At 34.3% G+C, this 21,137-nt stretch overlaps 2 protein-coding genes across 8 annotated transcripts in view; one reads left to right on the top strand and one right to left on the bottom strand.

Moving 5' to 3' along the window:
- Nucleotides 1–21,137, top strand: part of LOC100646769 — a 292,006-nt gene that overhangs the window by 250,977 nt on the left and 19,892 nt on the right. The gene's annotated exons all lie outside the window — the stretch shown is intronic.
- LOC100644429 lies at nucleotides 7,261–15,280 on the bottom strand. Of its 4 annotated transcripts, XM_003393138.4 has the most exons (8): nucleotides 15,126–15,187; nucleotides 11,436–11,623; nucleotides 9,767–10,013; nucleotides 9,296–9,399; nucleotides 8,681–8,800; nucleotides 8,437–8,583; nucleotides 7,990–8,049; nucleotides 7,261–7,575 (listed from the first exon to the last, which is right to left on the bottom strand). In XM_003393138.4, the coding sequence occupies exons 1-8, from the start codon at nucleotides 15,170–15,172 to the stop codon at nucleotides 7,391–7,393; spliced, it is 1,098 nt and encodes a 365-aa protein (XP_003393186.3). In that variant the 5' UTR covers nucleotides 15,173–15,187; the 3' UTR covers nucleotides 7,261–7,390. The 4 variants fall into 4 exon arrangements, with proteins under 4 accessions (XP_003393186.3, XP_048269713.1, XP_003393195.1 ...); XM_048413756.1 differs by lacking the exon at nucleotides 8,437–8,583; XM_003393147.3 differs by lacking the exons at nucleotides 7,261–7,575; nucleotides 7,990–8,049; nucleotides 8,437–8,583; ... (2 more) ...; nucleotides 9,767–10,013; nucleotides 11,436–11,623 and adding exons at nucleotides 12,090–12,510; nucleotides 12,913–12,972; nucleotides 13,294–13,443; ... (1 more) ...; nucleotides 13,924–14,027; nucleotides 14,422–14,671 and having other exon boundaries at nucleotides 15,126–15,280.

The raw sequence follows: 21,137 nt of genomic DNA, 5'->3' as shown, positions 1-21,137 counted from the left end.
AAATATGGTTTTCAAGATATAACACAGATTGATAGAAGGTGTTTCTCCAGGATGAAAAGATGGCTCCTTTAAAGAACAGAAAGTTTTTCAATTTCGAGCAATGAAATACCGGATAATCATATTAATTATGCAAACATTACAAGTTTATATCAAAGCTGGCACGTCGCGTCGTAAAACGAGTCTCATTCTATCGTTTATTATCCTTTCGTTATCAAAGATGGTTTGATAAACTATGCCATTAACAGACATAGTTAGAATAATAAAGAAATGCAAATTTAATAAAGAAAGCAATTTAGTACCAAATGCCACACATTCCTTTCTTTCAGTAAGAAAATATATTTAAAAAATTTCAACTGCTGCGATTTAGTAAAATACAACAGCTTTTGGTAGATTATATCGATTTACCAGCTATTCTATTAATCACTGCAACGTTCTAATTTTTTAACTTACTAATGTATTTTATCTCACATCATGAAATCAACAAATTATTTAAACGCGATAGCTTTGAAAAATTTGTCAGATAACAATAACATGTTCAAGAACTAAAGCTGTTAGATATATAGTTTACGTTTAAACATCTTCTCGATTTTCATCTTCTTCTGGTATTGCCATTGACCTCTGACACGTTATAAATGGAGGCACCTCGCATTTACATTTCATGTCAATCGTCCACATGTCGGCCGGTTCCAGTTCAAATTCTTCGCCTATGAGCTTCGTGTCATTATAAAATCGGCACGTTCTAGTATCTGTAAAAACCAATATAATAAAATTAACATCATTGACTGCATTCACATAACAACTTCGCGGTAAAATAAGCGAGACGAGTATCAAATGCCAAGGAAGTGTCAACGAGCTGCGTTTAATTCTTTGATTTCTGCTGACAGCATTAAATAGTCGTACTAAATGATCACCTCATACCTATGCTATGAAATTCTACATCATATCTATTCGATATGAAAACTGAATGATAAACAGATTAGTCAAGTTAAAATTTCTATGGTGATGATGAAATACGGAATCGATGAATCCTACTTGAATGTCGTTTCGAGAAATGCAGGTAGGGAGACATTAGAAATGACGTTGCAGGTTGAAGCACATTCTCAAAGCCACCTACCTCCCGCAGAAACCGACATAACGTTGTTAAATTCCTCAATATCGACATCCTTTATATTCGCTGCAAAAAAAAAAAAAATTAATTCTGTAAAATAGATCTCTCTTACGAGGAAGTTTTCGAAATGAATAATTACTTAAAAAAGATAACTGTTGGAAGTTATAGTACTTGGCCTCTTAATAACTGTAACAAGTACTATTCGCTGGGAAAATTTGGTATCGGCTAGGAAAATGACGTCGAAGTCTATCCAAAAGCAGCTTTGAAATTTGGGTATAAATGATATTTTTTTGTAATTATTTATACATTTTGGCTTTCTTCTAAGTACGTATAAATGAAATAATTTTTGTTCACCATATGTGATTTTATGTATCTTATGTATTTCTGGAAAATCTTACTTAATAGAAATCTTAATTAATAGAATGCTTCTCACTGTTTCAAATATCAATTCATAACATACTTCCTCAATCTGCGTAATAATTATAAAGCGTTATTTGATAATTATACTTCGGGATATTTGTACGACATACCCAAACGCAATTTCAGCATCTGGTAGGATGAAAAAATAAAAAGATGTTTCACTTCCACCATCGTAATTGAAACCCGAGCATTATGCCAATTCTAGTTATTATATTTGTTTACATTTATCTTGAGAACTCCGGAAAGTAAACAAAAATTACGAAAGGATATCATTCATAACCATTTTTGGGGCTACTTACGATGGACTTGAACGCTATCTCCCTAGGCGAGGGAGTGATTTCCCATTCAAATTTTCCCAGTGAATACCACTCAGTTCTGTTATTAGGCGGTAGCTAGTATTGTAACTTCCAAAATAAATTTCTTTTACAACTAATTAGTCGTCTTGGAAACATTTTATAGAAAATTAATACTTCTGATGCAGAGAACACGGAAGGATTAAACAGGCGTTTCCATTTGTGAACTTACGGCCCGTATATACAGGTTGATAGCAATGATATCCTGGTATCGTAAGAAACAGAGGTAACCACTTGTCATGAACTTGGGCAGCAGCACCCGTGAACAGAGCAGAGCACGGATCACGGTTCAATTGCTGACAGAAAGGCTCGATATTCTCGCCTAAAAGAATATTTGATCATGTTTCATTTTTTTTAGTGATAAATTAGATACCAATGACTTCGTTGCACACATTTCAGCTTTTCTTTCATATTATACCTGCGTATCCCTCCATGCACATACACAACAACTTTGGATTAGCGTTTGGATAGAAGTACTCCCCGGCCTTATAAACTTTACCGTCAACGTTGCAAGTTGTATTATCTGTATCTTCAATATCTAGAAAACACAATCAAAACCAGAGATCTTTACATTCCGTCTTTTCAATAATATTCATAAGAATATGAATTTGCATAAGTATCCGCAGTTCAACTATTCTACTGCTGCAGCGGTTCGCTACCTTTGTTTATCATTGAGCAATAAGAGTCAACTCAAAATCTCAATCCGTAACGTGCCAAATGCATATGTATATTTAAAACACTTGTCAATTGCACATTAACAACTATCAAATTCATAGTGAAGAGTTTTATTACGAATAAATGCACATGCCAAATACTTTTTATTCGAATAAGACAGCAATAATTTGCATGTGTGAGAACTTCATGGCCACGAGATGAGAACCGCTGTCCTACTGTATTATTCAAAGAAAATAGGATTCGCTTTTAAACTACGACCAGCATAAAATGGATTATAAATTATGTTAATAATTTATACTTATATAATACTTAATACTTCTGAAGATATTTGATCTTTCTTATTATAATATGAATTTATTGTATTTAGTTTACTTACTCACCGCAAAATCCTTCGCAACAAAGACCGTGCGTTTTTCTGTACAAACAACCCTGTTCCTCTGTACTATTACAATCGTTTAATCTCTCGCATTGGAAAAAGGCACTGTTCATACAATAAAAATATTCTTTTAGTTAATCTTACTTAGTTCCAATCATACGTGTTTATGGATTTTCAAATGATAATATATTCATAAATGACTTTTGTCATAGTTTGAATGCTCTCATGACTTGCGGTATGTAACCATTAAAAGGACTTATACGTATACAGATCCCAACAGAATATATTTATAGTGTGAATAATGTTGTGGATTTTCCTAATAACCCAATACAAAGATCGAGCTATTGTATCTGATAAACAGGATTATGAAGGATCAGATTCGATTCAAACTTATTTAATGTACATTGAACTTGAACCAATCACTAATCGTTAGGATCATCAAAGCTAATGTACTTACGTATCTCTGAACATCGTACATGTGCAATTCCAGTCGCAAGGATTGCTGTCCTCGGGTCTCAGCATCTCCCCGACATTGTATTCGTTGCCATTCACATAACATTTATCCCGTGACAAATTGTTCAGATGACTGCAATTGTATGCTTCCGCGCAACAGTCGTTGGGATTCGCGTAGATAGGAGTACAGCCAATCCCCTTGTAATATCTCACGATCAGTTCACCGGGACAATTTACTTCATTGCAGTTCTCTTTATCAATGAAACATGAATAAAGTGAACGAAATAATTAGAAGAAATTCACTGATTTGCGCAGTGAAATAGGCAGAATAAAAGTCGTTATGCGTCTTTCAAACAGTAATACATATAAACTAGACAACTTAGCATAAAAATTTAATAGCTTCTTACATTTTTTATAATGCAATTAGATCGATGAAAATTTGTCGTTTTACTCGAAAGAAATACACAAATACGCAAAATCGTATCATCTATGTAAACGTATTATGTGAAACTTTTCGCACAGTGCGCTATATGTAAGTTTCAATTCACATTTCAAGTATTTACACGAACCTCCTTTATATTCTTATCGGACGATGTAAAGTAACGATTTATATAACACGATAACAAAGCGTAAAACTATCTTGCGCAGAAATCACACAAGTCCGTCATTTTTCAAACAATATTCCTGTGCGCAAGAATTATTTATCGTTCTATATACCATACAAGAACCAAGATACACTGTTGCTGGCCAACGTAAGGATCAAACCATTGTAATAACCATCGATACGAAGTATATCACTAAGATACATTTCGTAAATAAATTTCTTACCTTCTCCTGTCACTTGAACAGCTACTAGGAACATCAGAAGAACGCATTTTCCAATGATTGAACGCGAATTATTACCGAGCCCGGCCATCTTCGGATCGTGAACTCTACACGCGTATTCTCCTGGCACCATCACCGCCCGCCTTTTATATGCAGCTTCGACGTGAATAAATAGCTGAAATAGCTCGTACTATGGAAGGGAGTGGATATTACCTAAGTCAGCATTCTTCTTAATGAGCTGAAGAACTTGTTATTACTGTTAATCAACTGAATTACGTCACAAAATATGAGATAAATGAAAATAAAATGTTTATCATCGAGAAAGTAATGCAGACTGACACAGAAATAATCACAGTCAGAGTAGGATAGTGGTAGTAATTATGCATGTAGAGCGTTGCCCACCTCACGCATGTCAGGCATTTTCGAATGTATTGTTAATATCGGAGTCCAAAGTAAATATGCCGATCGCACGCTTCAACTAGTTACGCATTTGGTTGATCTTTGTTAATATTCATACACATTACGTATATTATCACAACACTGATGAAGAGATATATTAAAAATTCTTCAACGAATGACTTGAAGTAATGTATTGATAAATTTTTACCAAATTTTAGGAAGTGGTCGAAAAGTAGTATTATATTCTTGTGTATCAACAACGGAGGTAACTAGCACGCGCCTTCTATGTTACCAGACCAAGTCAACATAGTTGTTCCAAGTTCCCTACGTTGTCTATATTCATCGTCCGATTGGCGTATCGCCACATTTTGTGTTCTCTGTGATGGAATTACCATCGTTAAATGCGTCGTTAATAAAGTACGTTAAGCCCGTGTCTAATAAATAAGGAAGAAAATTGGAGAGAACCAATCGAATTTCACTCTATATCTAGATTTCTACCGAAAAAAGTATTAATTTCATTGATGATACGAATTTGATTGGCAAAATTATACGAAAAGATTCGCTATGAAATTTTACATCAAACATCTATCTAATATGAAAATTGTATGGTAAGCAGATTGATCTGTAAACAGATTCTTCAGTAAACAAATTGCGCAACATAGACCATGCGTTCTTCCGTATAGATTCTTCTACAGTAGATTTCTTCTTATGGGTATATTTTCAAGCCATTCTTTACGACAAAACAGCAGACTTTACGGAAGAGCTTCGAGATAAAATAATACGTGCATGTAGTAAAGTAGATCCACCACGTTTATTTGTTTCTACACATCAAAATCTTTTTATTTACTGAAAGGCGCGAGAAGTGTCGTGTTATTTAAACACTTATTATAAACACAAATACGATGGATACGAGATCCAATGTACAATTCCATGTAAAAATGTTGAAGTGACTCTTTGATAATTTCTACTATTACAATTTTTTGACAACGCTAACGTTATGGTAAACATTTGACTTAATGCCATATTACATCAAATTTCGTTGATATTCCTGTAAATGAAAATTCTGACGACTTATAATGTCTCACAATCAGTGGATCGGGACATTTTGTTTCATCGCAGTCCTCTTTGGGAATGAAACGTGTCCGAAGTGGACGATACAACTAGGAGAAAAAAAAAGGTGAAACAAAGAGAATAAAAATCCTTGTATATCTGTTAAACAATAGCGTATATAAAAGATACTTAGAAGAAGGACCTCATGGCTCTCTATATTTTATAGGGCGCTACGAGTAAATTTATGAAAATTACTTGTTTAGGTAAAAAAAACACCACGCTACCATTTCAAAGTCATTTGAAATTTCCGTCACGTTGCAAATACTTGTAAAATCTTGTTATAAATGGAAACACATGTGTACGCGAAACTTATCGCACAGTGTAATATATAAACGATTTTAATTATCATTTTCCAATTCATCAAACAACGCCTTATCAATTATCAAATATTTACACGAACCTCGTGTCTATTTTCATGAAACGATGTATTAAAATAACATGGTAATCAAGTATGTACAATCGTGTGTATAAATTCGTTATTTGTGCATATTCCGTATACGCAATTATAATCATAAACAGTCTGTTCATTTTATTTGGAAATGTTTGAATATCTCGGAAGGAGCAATTGACGGGGTTAAAAATATCTTATTATTTTATGACAAGCAGAAATTTCGTAGTAAAATCCGTTTGCAGCGAATTCCATTTTCGTAATTCGTGAGAATTACTTTCAGGATAGACGTGCATCGATATATTGTTCTTTCATATAATATTTTGATACGAATTCTTTATAACTGTACGCGTGCATGGCAGAAATGGAAAACAAGAAAAGTATGAAACTAAAATTTTCATATTATATTATATTACTTAATGTATGGAAAGAATATGCTCAGAATACCTAGCTACCTCGCTGTTGCACAACTTAAGGGTTAAGTCATTAAGGTAATCAATGGTCCCAAGTATATCAAGGAGATACTTTTCCTAAATAAACTTCTTACTTCGCGAATTATTTTTGAGCCCAGCCATCGTTAGATCATGTACTCTGCACACGTATTCTCTTATCGCGATCGTCTTTCGTCTTTTGTATGGAGCTTTAACAGTGGATGAATATCACGAATAGATGGAACCGTGGAATAGAGATATTACCTAGACCAGTATTTTTTTTATAAGCTGAAAGACTGTTTAGTCTAGTTATTCAACTAAAATGTGTTATAGAATATTATGTTAAATGAATGTTTATCTGTGGATAAAATGTTTATCAGTGAAGAAAATAACGCATGCTTGTATAGAAATGTTTAATCACTGTCAGGCTGGGATTGTGTTGATAATTATAGAGAGTATGGCCCACCACAGGGATTTCTACGATTTTGGAGTCTCTTTTTGAGGTAATGGATTTATTTCGTGCGTTGTTTTTCTTTAACGACATTAATACAGATTAGATACCATTAATGAATTAAAAAATCTTGAATGAATGAGGATCAAGCATCTATATCGGTAATTTATTAATAAAAAAAAAATGTCAGCTACTACGATTTGATAAAATATAGCAACTTTTGGTAGATTATATCGATTTACCAGCTATTCTACTAATCACTGAAACGTTCTAATTTTTTAACTTACTAATGTATTTTATTTCACATCATGAAATCAACAAATTATTTAAACGCGATAGCTTTCCAAAATTTGTCAGATAACGATAACATGTTCAAGAACTGAAGCAGTTAGATAGATAGTTTACGTGTACAAATTTTCTTGACTTTCATCTTCTTCTGGTGATGCTATTGACTTGTAGCACGTCACATATGGAGGCACCTCGCAAACGCATTTCGTGCCAATAGACCAAATCTCGACTGGTTGTTCAGGGCTCAATTCCTCGCCTATGTGCAGCGTCAGATTACCGTGCTGGCACATTACGTTTCCTGTAAGATCAATATGATGGAATTGGTATCGTTAACTGTCTTGTTAGTAAAGTAAATTAGGCGAGTATCTAAATGATTAAGGAAGGATACTGAATAGGGCAAATTGTGTTTTCTTCTTTTCCTGGATTTTCACCGACGATAGTATTAAATGTTCGTACTGAACGATCACCTGATTATTTTACGATGATGACTTTATTGACGAGATTACGCGAAAAGATTAGCTACGAAATCCTATATTGTACTTGCTACACATTGAAGCTGAATGGTAGATAGATCAGTCAAATTAAAGTTTCTACAATGATAAGCTAGAGAATTAGTGAATCTTATTGTGTAGTATTATTTTGAGAATTTCGAATAAGGAAGCATGAAAGATAATGTTACACGTTGAAGCACATTATTTTCAACGTCACGTACCTTCTACAGGGACTGATATATTGTTGTCATGTTTAGAAATAACGCTGTCGTTTGGACTTGCTGCAAAAACAAAATTAATTCTAGAAATACATTTCTCATAGGGAAAATTAACGTTTCTTTCAGAAAATAACGATTTAACTCTGCCGTGGTACTTGAATTTTTGCATCTTAATTTAGGTTTCGTATGAATCGATAAAAAGACTTCATTTCACACCAATTTGATTTCAAACCTTGATAGAGGGATGCGACTTGGTCAAAAATGAAATTAAAAGAAGACTTTAAAAATATGCTTATTAAGGAGACTTAAACAATGCTTAAAAAAAATTGTTAATTTACTTTAGCCTAAGATTTATGAAATTTTCTAACATTAAAAAGACATGATCCGGTAAAAAATAATCGATCAAAACGTAGAAGGCTTAAAAATATGTGACCATTATTGTGAACTTACGATATCTGTAAAGGGTTACAGGACAAAAATAATTAAGCAGGATAAACAGAGGTATCAACTTGTCATGAACTTGGGCAGCAGCTGCCGTGAATAGAGCAGAGCACGGATCACGGTTCAATTGCTGACAGAAAGGCTCGATATTCTCGCCTAAAAGAACATTTGATTATATTTCATTTTTTTTTAGTGATAAATTAGATACCAATGACTTCGTAGCACACATTTCAGCTTTTCTTTCATATTATACCTGTGTATCCCTCCATGCAAAGACACAACAACTTTGGATTAGCGTTTGGATAGAAGTACTCCCCGGCCTTATAAACTTTACCGTCAACGTTACAAGTTGTATTATCTGTTTCTTCCATATCTAGAAAACACAATCAAAACCAGAGATCTTTACATTTCGTCTTTTCAGTGATATTCATAAGAATATGAATTTGCATAAGTATCCGCAGTGCAACTATTCCACTGCTGTAGCGGTTCGCCACCCTTTGTTTATCATTGAACAATAAGAGTCAACTCAAAATCTCAATCCGTAACGTGCCAAATGCATATGTATATTTAAAACACTTGTCAATTGCACATTAACAACCATCAAATTCATAGAGAAGAGTTTTATTACGAGTAAATGCACATGCCAAATAATTTTTACTCGAATAAGACAGCAATAATTTGCATGTGTGAGAACTTCATGGCCACGAGTTGAGAACCGCTGTCCTACTGTATTATTCAAAGAAAATAGGATTCGCTTTTAAACAACGACCAGCATAAAATGGATTATAAATTACGTTAATACCAATACTTCTGAAGATATTTGATCTTTCTTATTACAATCTTGATTTATTGTATTTAGTTTACTCACCGCAAAATGGAATTGTGCAACAAAGACCATGCCTTGCTCTGTACGAACAACTCTGTTCCTCTGTACTATTACAATCGTTTAATTTCTCGCATTGGAAAAAGGCACTGTTCACACAATAAAAGTATTCTTTTAGTTAATCTTACTTAGTACCACTAATGCGTGTTCATGAAATTTCAAATGATTCCTACAGGACATATAATATATTCATAAATGATTTTTGTCATAGTTCGAATGTTCTCATGATTTGCGGTATGTAATCATTAAAAGTAGTAATACCTATACAGATCCCAACAGAATATATTGATATTGCGAATAACGTTGTGAATTGTCCGAATCATTCGATACAAAAGTTGAACTACTATGTCCTATCAGCAAGGCTGTATGAAGGATTAGATTTGATTTGGATCTGTCTACACGTATTGAACTTGCACCCAATAGTAATTGTTACGATCATCAATTTGATGTACTTACGTATTTTCGTACTGTGTACACGTACAATTCCAGTCGCAAGGATTGCTGTCCTCGGGTCTCAGCATCTCCCCGACACTGTATTCATGGCCATTCACATAGCATTTATCCCGTGACAAATTGTCCAGGTGACTACAATCGTATGCTTCCGCGCAACAGTCGTTAGGATTCGCGTAAATAGGAGTACAGCCAATCCCCTTGTAATATCTCACGATCAGTTCACCGGGACAATTTACTTCATTGCAGTTCTCTTTATCAATGAAACATGACCACAGTAAGCGAAATAATTACCAGGAATTCATTGATTCGCGCAGGTGAAAAATGTAGGAGCAAACAAAATAAAAATCCTTATATATATATGTCTTTTAAACAATAATATACAAGTAAAATACTAAGAATAAAAATTTACTAGTTTTCTGTGTTGTATAGAGTGGTAAAATTAAAATAAAAAATAAAATTAGATTAAATTAATAGAAATCTCTGTCACGCCGAAAAGCGTAAAATCTTACTGTAAATGTATACATATATATATGTACACACATGTTAGTTTTACGACACAATGCGATAGAATGGAACTTCGTTTATGTGAACTTTATTCGTGTAATAGAAATTTTAGTAGCGCCTGATTAATTGAACTTTATCTGAGCTCCTATTATGTGAATTGCCGTAAATGAAAATTTGCTTATTCGAACGTCTAACAATAAGATGAAAGACAAGGAAAGAAAACGTACTACGTTCCTTATTTTTGTTTTCCTCTTCTTATATACTGCAGTTTTAATTAAAATCTGCATCGGATGATGTATAAAAAAAATGTGTAGTTTCAATTAAAAGAACGAAGATCACCTTGAAATCTAAGGTACGTCCACCGAGATAAAATTTGTACCTATCAAAAGATAACGCCCTTGAAACGAAGTAAATTCTACTTGAAATATTTTGTCGAATAATGAATAGTTTACGAGATAATTGCGTGGGTAGATTTAAACGAGGCACTCTGCATTTAGGAGTAAATGTTTCGTAGAATCCTCATGTATGAACATGAACTGCTGCTATTAATTGAACGAAAAATCGTAGGTGGTGAGGACGTACTTCTTCGACAAGTTCATATATCTACTGTATCAAAGTTATTTTAATTTACGCATGCATTTTGACCGACATCTCTGAACGACATGTTATCAGTTATCGAGTATTTATGCGAACCTCTTGTATATTTTCATCGAATGATGTAAGATAACATGATAATCAAGTGCAAACGATCATGTGCTAAAGTCTCGTAAATTCGTTATTTCTACGTATTATGCGTACACGATTATAACGAAGTACAAGTGTGTTTGTTTTATTTACAAATAATAAATGTGAATCTCTTGGAAACTACCAGTGAAATGACCAACATCTTTCGCTACATAATGACAACATAAATCGTAGTCAAATTTGATTGCAATGAAATTCCCAACAGTAGCAATTAATTTAAAAATCGATCTACTAAATCGATTTACCACAAAATAGAAAACTACCAGTTTCGGAGAAATATGAAATTAAAATTATCGTCCTATATTTCGTGTCTGGAAGGAACTCGCTCAAAGTATCCCGTTGCTAGGCAATATAAGGCTTAAATCATTATGACAATCAGTGGTACGAAGTGTATCAGGTTATTTTTTATAAATAAACTTCTTACCTTGTCCCGTCACTTGAATAATTATTAGGAACATCAGAAGAATGCATTTTCCAATGATTGAACTTGAATTATTATCGAATCCAGCCATCGTCAGATCGTGAACTCTGGACGCGTATTCTCCCGTCACCACCGCCTTCCGTCTTTTATATGTAGGTTTGACCGTGAATGTATACCAGGAATAGCTCGAACTATGGAAGGGAGTGGGTATTACCGCGGTTGACGTTCTTTTCCATAAACTTAAGAACTAGTTATATAGTTAATCAACTGAAATGCGTCACTGAATATTAGATAAACAAAAATCAAATGTTTATCAGTGAAAGTAGCAAGGCAGCCTTACACAGAAATTTCTAATCACAATCATCTAAGAATTGTGTTGATAAATACATGTATAGAATATGGAGCATCTCATGAATTTCAATGATTTTGGAGCCTGTTTTCGAGGTCGACGTCCAAAATAATTGCGTCGATCGCACGCTTGAACTTGTTACATACGTTGTTGTTCTTTGGCAACATTAATACACATTACATTATCACGCTACCAATAGCGAATAAATGCATTAAACATTCTTGAATAATTGATCTCAAGTATTTATATTGGTAATTTATTACCAAACACCGTACACTCATTTTGGAGGGAAGGGATTTTTTAAAATGTCAGCTTCCTTGATTTATTCAAATACACAAGCCTTTGATAAAATATGTCGATTTATGAATCATTCCAATAAACCATCGGAACGTTCTAATTTCATCATAACATCTGCACGTTATTCAGATGCGATTCATTACAGAGTATTGGACGAATGACAGTAAAAAATAATTCAGCGATTAAAATAATAATACATACATACATAGGTAGATGCATATATACATATATATTTATTTTTCGTTTGGAAATTCTATAGATCACTAACAAAATGAAACACTTGCTCTTTAACTTTCTTACACGTCACAACTGGAGGCACTTCGCACACGCATGTTACGAGGGGATGATTAACCATGTGATTAGATGGTTGGTCCAGGCTCAATTCGTCGCCTATGTGCATCATAACATTACCATGCTGGCACATTCTGCTTTCTGTGACAGTAATATGATAGAATTACTATCGTTAACTATCTTGTTTATCGGAGGTTTTACGATAGAAAGTTAGCTGTTCAACTGTTTTAATTATTAAACGTTTTCTATTTCAATCGTTAGCTGTCAGATTATCAAATTATAATTGCACGTAGAAGAGTATTTTTATTGAGATGTATTTTTGTATTTCCTGTCTGCGTAACTAATTAATTTAAATAAATAAAAAATTTGTCCTTTCATTTATTACGTTTCAGTTCAAATATTTCTATTTCGATAAGCCCAAAAACATCTTCGATCATATCTCGTACAGAATTCGAAGTAAATTTAACATATTCTGATCAGTATTCAAAACCTCTGGAATTGTTATGTTACGAGTTAAAACACATTATTCTCAACGTCACGTACCTTTCTCAGAAACGAACGAAGTGCTGTCGTGTTTACGAATAATGGCGTCGCTTGATTCCGCTACGAAAACAGAGTTAATACTATGAAGTACATTTCTTTTAAAGGAAATTAATACTTTCTCAGGAATATAACGATTTAACTCTGGCGCGATATTTGAATTTTTCTATCTGAATCTCAGGTCTCGTGTCAATCGAGACTTGAAGAAAATTGGATAAAAATGAATTTGGAAAAATATTGTTAATCTTATCAACTGATTTTAATCAAACATTCACCGTGTTATCCTCAGACTTGTGAAATCTTCTATCTCTAGGAAAACATAATTCGATAAAAAATCCAAAAACCGTAGAAGGGTTAAACACGTGTTTCTTATTGTGAACTTACGATATCTGTAAAAAGGTATTGGACAAATAAAATTCGCACGCGTAAACCAAATAGGTGTATATTTGTCATGAACTTTGTCAGCATCGTCAGCGAACATAGGAGAGCAAGGATCATGCTTCATTTCTTGACAGAAGGGCTCGATATTTTCACCTAAAACAGAACATAAATAAATTCGATTTCTGAATTATACAGCAAATACCAATTACATTATCATAGACATTTTAGTTTCTCGTTCATATTATACCTGTGTATCCATCCAAGCAGACGCACATCAGTTTCGGATTAGAGTTTGGATTGAAGAACTGCCCGGCCCGATATACTTTGCCGTCAACATTACAAATCGCATCTGGTTTTCCTATATCTATCATAAAAAATACAGTCAACGCTACATAACTCTGTAGCTTCCATCTTTTCAATTACATTCATGATAATATAAATTTGCATAAATATTTGTAGTCTGATATGTTGTACTATTAAATTATCCAAAGGGAACAGGGTTTGCTTCTAACATTAAACAATAATCTGTGGAAAACGAATCGTACTTTTCAGATAATATAAAATACCCAATACTCTCAAAATTGTTTAATCTCCCTCGTCACAATCCTAATTTATCGAATTTTATTTACTCACCGCAAAATGGATCATCACAACAAAGACCATGGACCCTTCTGTACAAACAACTTTCTTCTTCCGCACGATCGCAAGTTTTTCTTTTCGCACATGCGAAATTGGCACTGTTCACGCAATAAAAATGTCCTTTTTGTTAATTTTGCTTGCTTCAAGCAACGCGTGTTGATAAAGAGAATGATTCGTATAAGGCACATAGCATATTCATAAAGGACTTCTGTAAAAGTTTGAATTCTTTCACGCGCTACTACGTGTAATTTATACATAGTACTATATAGTCGTCAAATACTAATACATAGAAAGATTCCAACAGAATATACCGTTATCGATATTGTGAAAAACATTACGGGTTTTGTCAATCACCCAGTACAAAGATTGAAATACCATATCTTGTGAGAACGACTATGCCAAGTTAGATGCGATTCGGATTTATCGCTACATATTAAACTTTAATCCATCACTAATTGCTACGATCGTCAAAGCTAAAATGTAAGTATTTACTCATTGTTGGAGTGTGTACACGTGCAATTCCTGTCGCAAGGATTGCTATCCTCAGGTCTCAACGTCTCTCCGACACTGTATTCGTGGCCATTCACATAGCATTTATCCCGTGACCAATCGTCCAGGTGACTGCAATCGTACGCTTCCGCGCAATTGTCGTTGGGATTCACGTAAATAGGAGTGCAACCAAGCGCCTTGTAATATCTCAGAGGACCGGGACACTTTATCTCGCCGCAGTTCTCTTCGGAAACTAAACTTCGCCAAGATGAACGATACGATTACGAGAAACTCGCCGATTCACTATGGTAAAAACTAGTGAAATGAGCGGAGTAAAAATCCCAACATACCATTCCGAGCAATAATAAATACAAAAGAATTGCATATTTAATAAAAATTTCATCTTTTGCGCTGTATAAATCGATCCGATGAAATTAATGGAAATGTCTTATTTAAATTAGAGAAACCTGTCGACCACCGTCGCTTTAAAAGACTTTTAATTCCCTGTTGCGTGGAACAGGTATCTCGTTGCTTGTAAGGGTTAATGATAACCAAGTTAATGATAACTACTTAAGCTATAATTGAGATCAATAGTTTAAGCGTATTACCAAGCAACTCTTTGCAGGTGCTATGTAACCCTCTGTGAAGAGCGTTTAGGGCTTAATAAATGTACTTAATAAAAGAGTCTTTGAAGATAAACCTCTTACCTTGTGCTGTTACTTGAACGACGATTAAGAACATCAGAAGAACACATGTTTGAATGATCGAATACCGTTTATTACCGAGCCCTGCCATCGTCAAATCGTGAACTTTGCACAAAGTCTAATGCGATCGTCTCTCGTCTTTTATATGTAGTTCTGATCGTGAATGTATAGCAGGGATAGCTGGAACTCTGGAAGGGAGTGGGGTTACCTAGGTCAGCGTTCTTCTCAATGGACTTAAGAACTAATCATTGTGGTTTATCAACTGAAATACGTCGTTGAATATTCGAAATGAAAATAAAATTGTTTATCAATGAAAAGTGTCAGGCAGACTTGTACAAAAATTATTAATCGCTATCAGGTTAAGATTGTATTGGTAATTACGTAGGATGTGGTGGAAATCGCGAATTTCAATGAGTTTGAAAACTGTTGTTAAGGTCGATCCCCTAAATAATTGTGTCGACCCTTGTTCTTCGGCAATATCAATACACTTTACATTATCATAATACTAACGAAGGGATGCACTAACAATTTTTCAATGAATGATCTCAAGCATCTGTGTATATCGATAATTTATTACCAAATATGATACACATATAAAATTTCAATTTATTGAAATACGAAAGCCGCAGGTAGAGTGTACCGGTTTATGAACCATTTTGCATAGCAGCATTCTAATTTTCTAACTTGCCAATATGTTTTATTGTACGTTATGAAATCAACAAGTTATCCAAATGCAGTCCTTCGTAGAATATTAGGCAAGTAACAGTAATAGGGTGCAATGATGATGATAGTAATATATATATGGAGAGAGATTGTTAGTTTTGAAATTCTATAGGTCATCAACAATTTGATAGACCTGAAATTTCCATCACAAATGAGGGCATACGCATTTTACGCCAGCATAAAGATCCAGTTGCAATTTGTCGTCTGTGTGCATCGTCAGATTACAATGTCGAAACATTCACTTTGTTCTCTGTAAACCCAGTATCATAGAATTACTTTCGTTAACTAGTTTATTTGTCGCAGTTTTTAGGATTGTAAGTTAGTTTCAATCGGTAACTGTGGGATTATCAAATTAGAATTATACATAGATGAGTATTTGTTGATATGTATTTTTAGTATGTGAAGCTAATTGATTGATGGTTTGTACTTGGCCAGAAATCAAATGATATTAAGTTAATCGACATTTCCATTTGAAAAAAAGCTGTTCTGCTCTCTCAATCAAAAGTGTAAAAAATGACCTCACTATACTTGTAAAATATACATAAACTACAAATAAATAATACTTGTGGTAAGAAATAAAATAAAATTTCTGCGCGTGAAGTGTCTCTTCATGCAATCACTAAACAAATCAGCAAAACCGTGACGAAGACTATGTTAGCGATGATTACTAACAATTGTCTTCGATACAATCCCTGTGTATCTTTTTATGCTCAAATTGGTTTACGTATTATGCTTTAATCCCTGTACGATCTAAATCAATTCCATAACATTTTGTTTATCTAATTTGTAAAACTTTTAGGTTTAACACGTTCCTCCCTGTCTCTTCAATTTTTATTATTTTCCGTACACCTCTTGTGCCACGTGTAGGACGAAAATGTGCATACCCACATCGAAAATAATAATTTTCTCACGGAAGTATTTAAACAAACATTGAAGCTATTTCTGAATGCACGATGTACCACAAAACACATTTTGATACTTCGTTAGTAGTCCACCAAGGCACAGTTATCACGATTATATCCATTTGAGATGAAACCAATCTGAAAATGTACATAGGGTTAGGTTTCATTATAAAACAATTCATATTTTCTTTTATATTATACCTATGTATCCATCCAGGCAAAAATACAACAGTTTCGGATTAGATCGTGGGCTGAAGTACTGTCCGGCAACATAAACTTGTCGTCGATGCTACAAACCGCACGTGGTTCTATCTCTAGAAACACAATGAAAGCCAGGAAACTTTCTAAGTTCGTCTTTTTAGTTACATTCGTAAAAGTATTAGGTTGTCCGAAAAGTTTCTTTCGTTTTATAAGGAAATAATACACGCATAATGTTTTCTGTTTGATATTAGTTTATTCAGTTATGCACGAACATAATAATAGAAATATAACGAAATGGATCATACCTAATTCAATAAAATAATAACACAGAAATTGTTGTTCATCTATCACCTTATGAAACGAAAGAAACATTCCGGGCAACTTAATATAAATTCGCATAAATATCCGTAACCTAATAATCATATAGTATCCTGGACCTGTGAGCCAAAAAGTGAAAGCCTAAGTGCCGACAGGCCCATCAATGTGACGTCAGTCTTTCAATGGAATAGTTGCGCGGGAAAAAGGCCTACGTGGCCCTGGTCACGAACGGTTGCGGAACACGTGCGGCTATGAGAAAAGACAAAGGGATGCTAAGGGAGGAAAACGAATTAACAGTCAGTGTGAGTTGAGAAATCACAGAGTGTGAATTGCGTTGTCGAGAGAGTTTGGCCGCGTGAAAGAGAGCGTTGGAACCATGATGACGAGAGTTGTAAATTAACTCTTACTTATAACACGTTATTGTATTTAGTTCACGTTAAACAACCATCGTTTCCTGTTTAATTCATTTTAAATAAACTAATAAATAAAATCCTATAGTCATAGATGCTACTCTTAATCATGTCTCAACACAATTTCAGTTTCCAACAGAATATATTGATATTGTGAAGAACGTTACAAGTTTTCCGAATCATTCAGTAGAAAGATTGAACTATTCCATCTCACGAGCAAGACTATGAAGGATTAGATTTGACTCGGATCTGTTTGTACGTATCAAACTTCAAGCCATCACTAATTGTTACGATCGTCAAAGTTGATGTACTTACGTATCTCTGTGCTGTGTACACGTACAATTTCTGTCGCAACGTTTGTTGTTTTCCAGACTTAACATCTCCCCGATGCTATACTCGTTGCCATTCACATAGCATTTATCCCGTGATAAATTGTCCAGGTGACAGCAATCGCATGATTGCGCGCATCTGTCGTTGAGATTCGCTCGGACAGCGGTACAACCGACCGCCTTGTACCATCCCAGAGGAGAAGAACATTTTGTTTCACTGTAGTTCTCTGTCGAAACGGAACATGGCTAAAATATATCAAACGATTTCGACAAATTCATAATTCGTAAAAAGTACTAAGCAGAATAAAAATGTCGATGTAGTACCATTGAAACAAAGATACATACATATAAAAATATTTAGAATTAAAATGTAATTTTCTATGCTTTCCAAAGGATGCAATAAAATGGATCAAAATTGTTTTGTTTAGATCGAAATTGCTAAAAATACTCGTTTAAATAAAAGATATTTTTATTTAAAAGACCATCGGCGTTAAGAGATTTTGGATTTCTTCTTGCGTCAAAAATACGTACAACTTTATGATCAATACTGTAGTTTCACCGCAAATGAGCTCTGTTGCAAGAAGTAATTCTCATTTCCTTGCATACGTGTTATCTTGAAGGTTACAAAGTCTCTGTTATCTTGTGAAAACGGAACTCGTTATGAAATCCGCGTGCAATGTATTTAATATTCGTAATTAATGTCAGTGAGAGTCAACTGCGATATTATTAGACTATATCCTACTTTTATATCATTTCCTCGCATGACTTGTTTATAATAGTGACTGATGGATTTTAAAAATGGAGCAGGAATAGTTTTGCCACGGTATGAAACCGAAATTGTTCTTCTATGAAAGAGTACCCTCGATGTACCCAGATATGACGTTGACAGGCAGCGCAAGGGTTGAGTTATGATGATAAGCAGTGGTTCAAGCGTATCATCAAGTAAGTCTTTGTAAATAAACTTCTTACCTTCTCCTGTCACTTGAACAGCTACTAAGAACACCAGAAGAACACGTTTTCCAATAATTGAATTATTACCGAGTTCGGTCATCGCCAAATCGTGTATGAATACTAAGAATATTACGAAGAAAGTGAAGATCAGCATTCTTTTTGATAGCGTTGAGAACTTGTTATTATAATTATCTAATTATAATTTATAATTATTTATAATTATTATAATTATCTATTATTATAATTATCTTATTTATAATTATTATAATTATCTATTATTATAATTATCTTATTTATAATTAACTAATAATAAATATGCGTCATCGCCAAATCGTGTATGAATACTAAGAATATCACGAAGAAAGTGAAGATCAGCATTCTTTTTGATAGCGTTGAGAACTTGTTATTATAATTATCTAATTGTAATTTATAATTATTTATAATTATTATAATTATCTATTATTATAATTATCTTATTTATAATTATTATAATTATCTATTATTATAATTATCTTATTTATAATTACCTAATAATAAATATGCGTCATCGCCAAATCGTGTATGAATACTAAGAATATCACGAAGAAAGTGAAGATCAGCATTCTTTTTGATAGCGTTGAGAACTTGTTATTATAATTATCTAATAATAAATACGCGGTAGAATATTAGACGAATGAAAATAATACGTTTATGCGCGAAAAAAGCAAGACAGGCTCGTACAGAAATTTTTAATTACTATCGAACTAGAATTTTATTGCTAATTATGTCGAACGTGGCACATCTCAAATATTTGAAAATATTGTCGTATGGGTTGAAATTTTATTGAATCTTGCATCTTCTACCTATATACAAACTGAAACTTGTGGTGTGGTTTTATAATTATGAGATGCAGTATAGCACCGAATTTATGGCTGTGAAAGCTCCGCCGCTACGCCACGAATACCTTATGTTAGTCAAAGGAATCCTAATTTATTTCTCTTCCAAAATCGTAAGCTGACTAAATTAATTCAGTGTATCGTTACTTACGTGACTTTCCAAATGGCAACGACCATCGATTTATTTTCTTAACTACAGGATCGGCTTGTTGCCGACTCGGCAACGACACCTTGCACAAGGTGGTTATTTTCTGGTCGGTCGCGTTTGGAAACGTAATCCGCCAGCAGATAGTTATGAAAATTTAATAGAGTAACGAGGAGCAAGTACAAAGCTGATGATGGATATCGGGCAATCGGATAATGAGCGCTTCGCCGTTAATGAGCTTACTCGTAATTGCGCGTCGGCCCTCTCACCGCTTCAAATAATTGTTATTCGCTGTTCGTACACGCGTGGACAATAACGATAATCGATCGCGGGCTACTGCCTTGGATGGCGATTGTTTCGCTTGAAATTTATTTATACACCAAAGACGTCCACGGTTAATTAACACACGATGGCCTTGAGGAAAAGCATGTCCGTGAAATTATGGTAATCAGCACGACAAACAGCCGATCTGGCGCCGCCGTCTATAGTTGTTGCTCTCTCATTGCGAGCCAATCTTGTCTCTCTAAACGTTTATTTATGTCGCGTAAACGATGATTATCGACGATTATGACAAATGGATAGTCTACGGGGCCTTTGGATCGGACCTTCTAATCTACGAAACGTTCGTAAATTAATAAATAAATCAAAGAGTTGCGGCAATAAGAAGGCGACGTTATTTTATGAGCTATGATTGATGATGGATTGCCTCGTATATCTTATGCCTTAAGAAATTTCATATAATATATCCTTGAAGGACAACAACCAAAAGCTGCAAGTAACGTGCTTCTTGCTCGAAAATTTAGCTCGCCGACCGCAAAATGAGCCGCTCTTTACACGGCCTCTTATCATCGAGCCGCTTTCCGCGTCTGTCAGCCATTCACACGGTTTCGAGATACACGTTCTCGGGAGTTGTCGAATTCTAAAGGAAAATTAAACGAACACGTCTGCATGTTTGCAAACTTCAGAGAATGCCGGACTTAGCCGGCGCCTCTCTGCGCTATATGAACGCGTTGTATTTCACGTCTGGTCTCAGACAGTTTATCCCGACTAATAACTTCCGCGAACGCAACTATGCCGGTTTCCTTTCAGCCCTCTGGTTAACTACTAGGTGGCATTTTTAATTTAACGCTACCAGCAGCTGCACAAAGCCGCTTTAAAGCT

Source organism: Bombus terrestris, chromosome 1, assembly GCF_910591885.1.
Source record: "Bombus terrestris chromosome 1, iyBomTerr1.2, whole genome shotgun sequence".
NCBI classification, from domain to species: domain Eukaryota; kingdom Metazoa; phylum Arthropoda; class Insecta; order Hymenoptera; family Apidae; genus Bombus; species Bombus terrestris.
The sequence above is the reverse complement of the archived record's forward strand: the minus strand, read 5'-3'. Positions and strand labels throughout refer to the sequence as shown.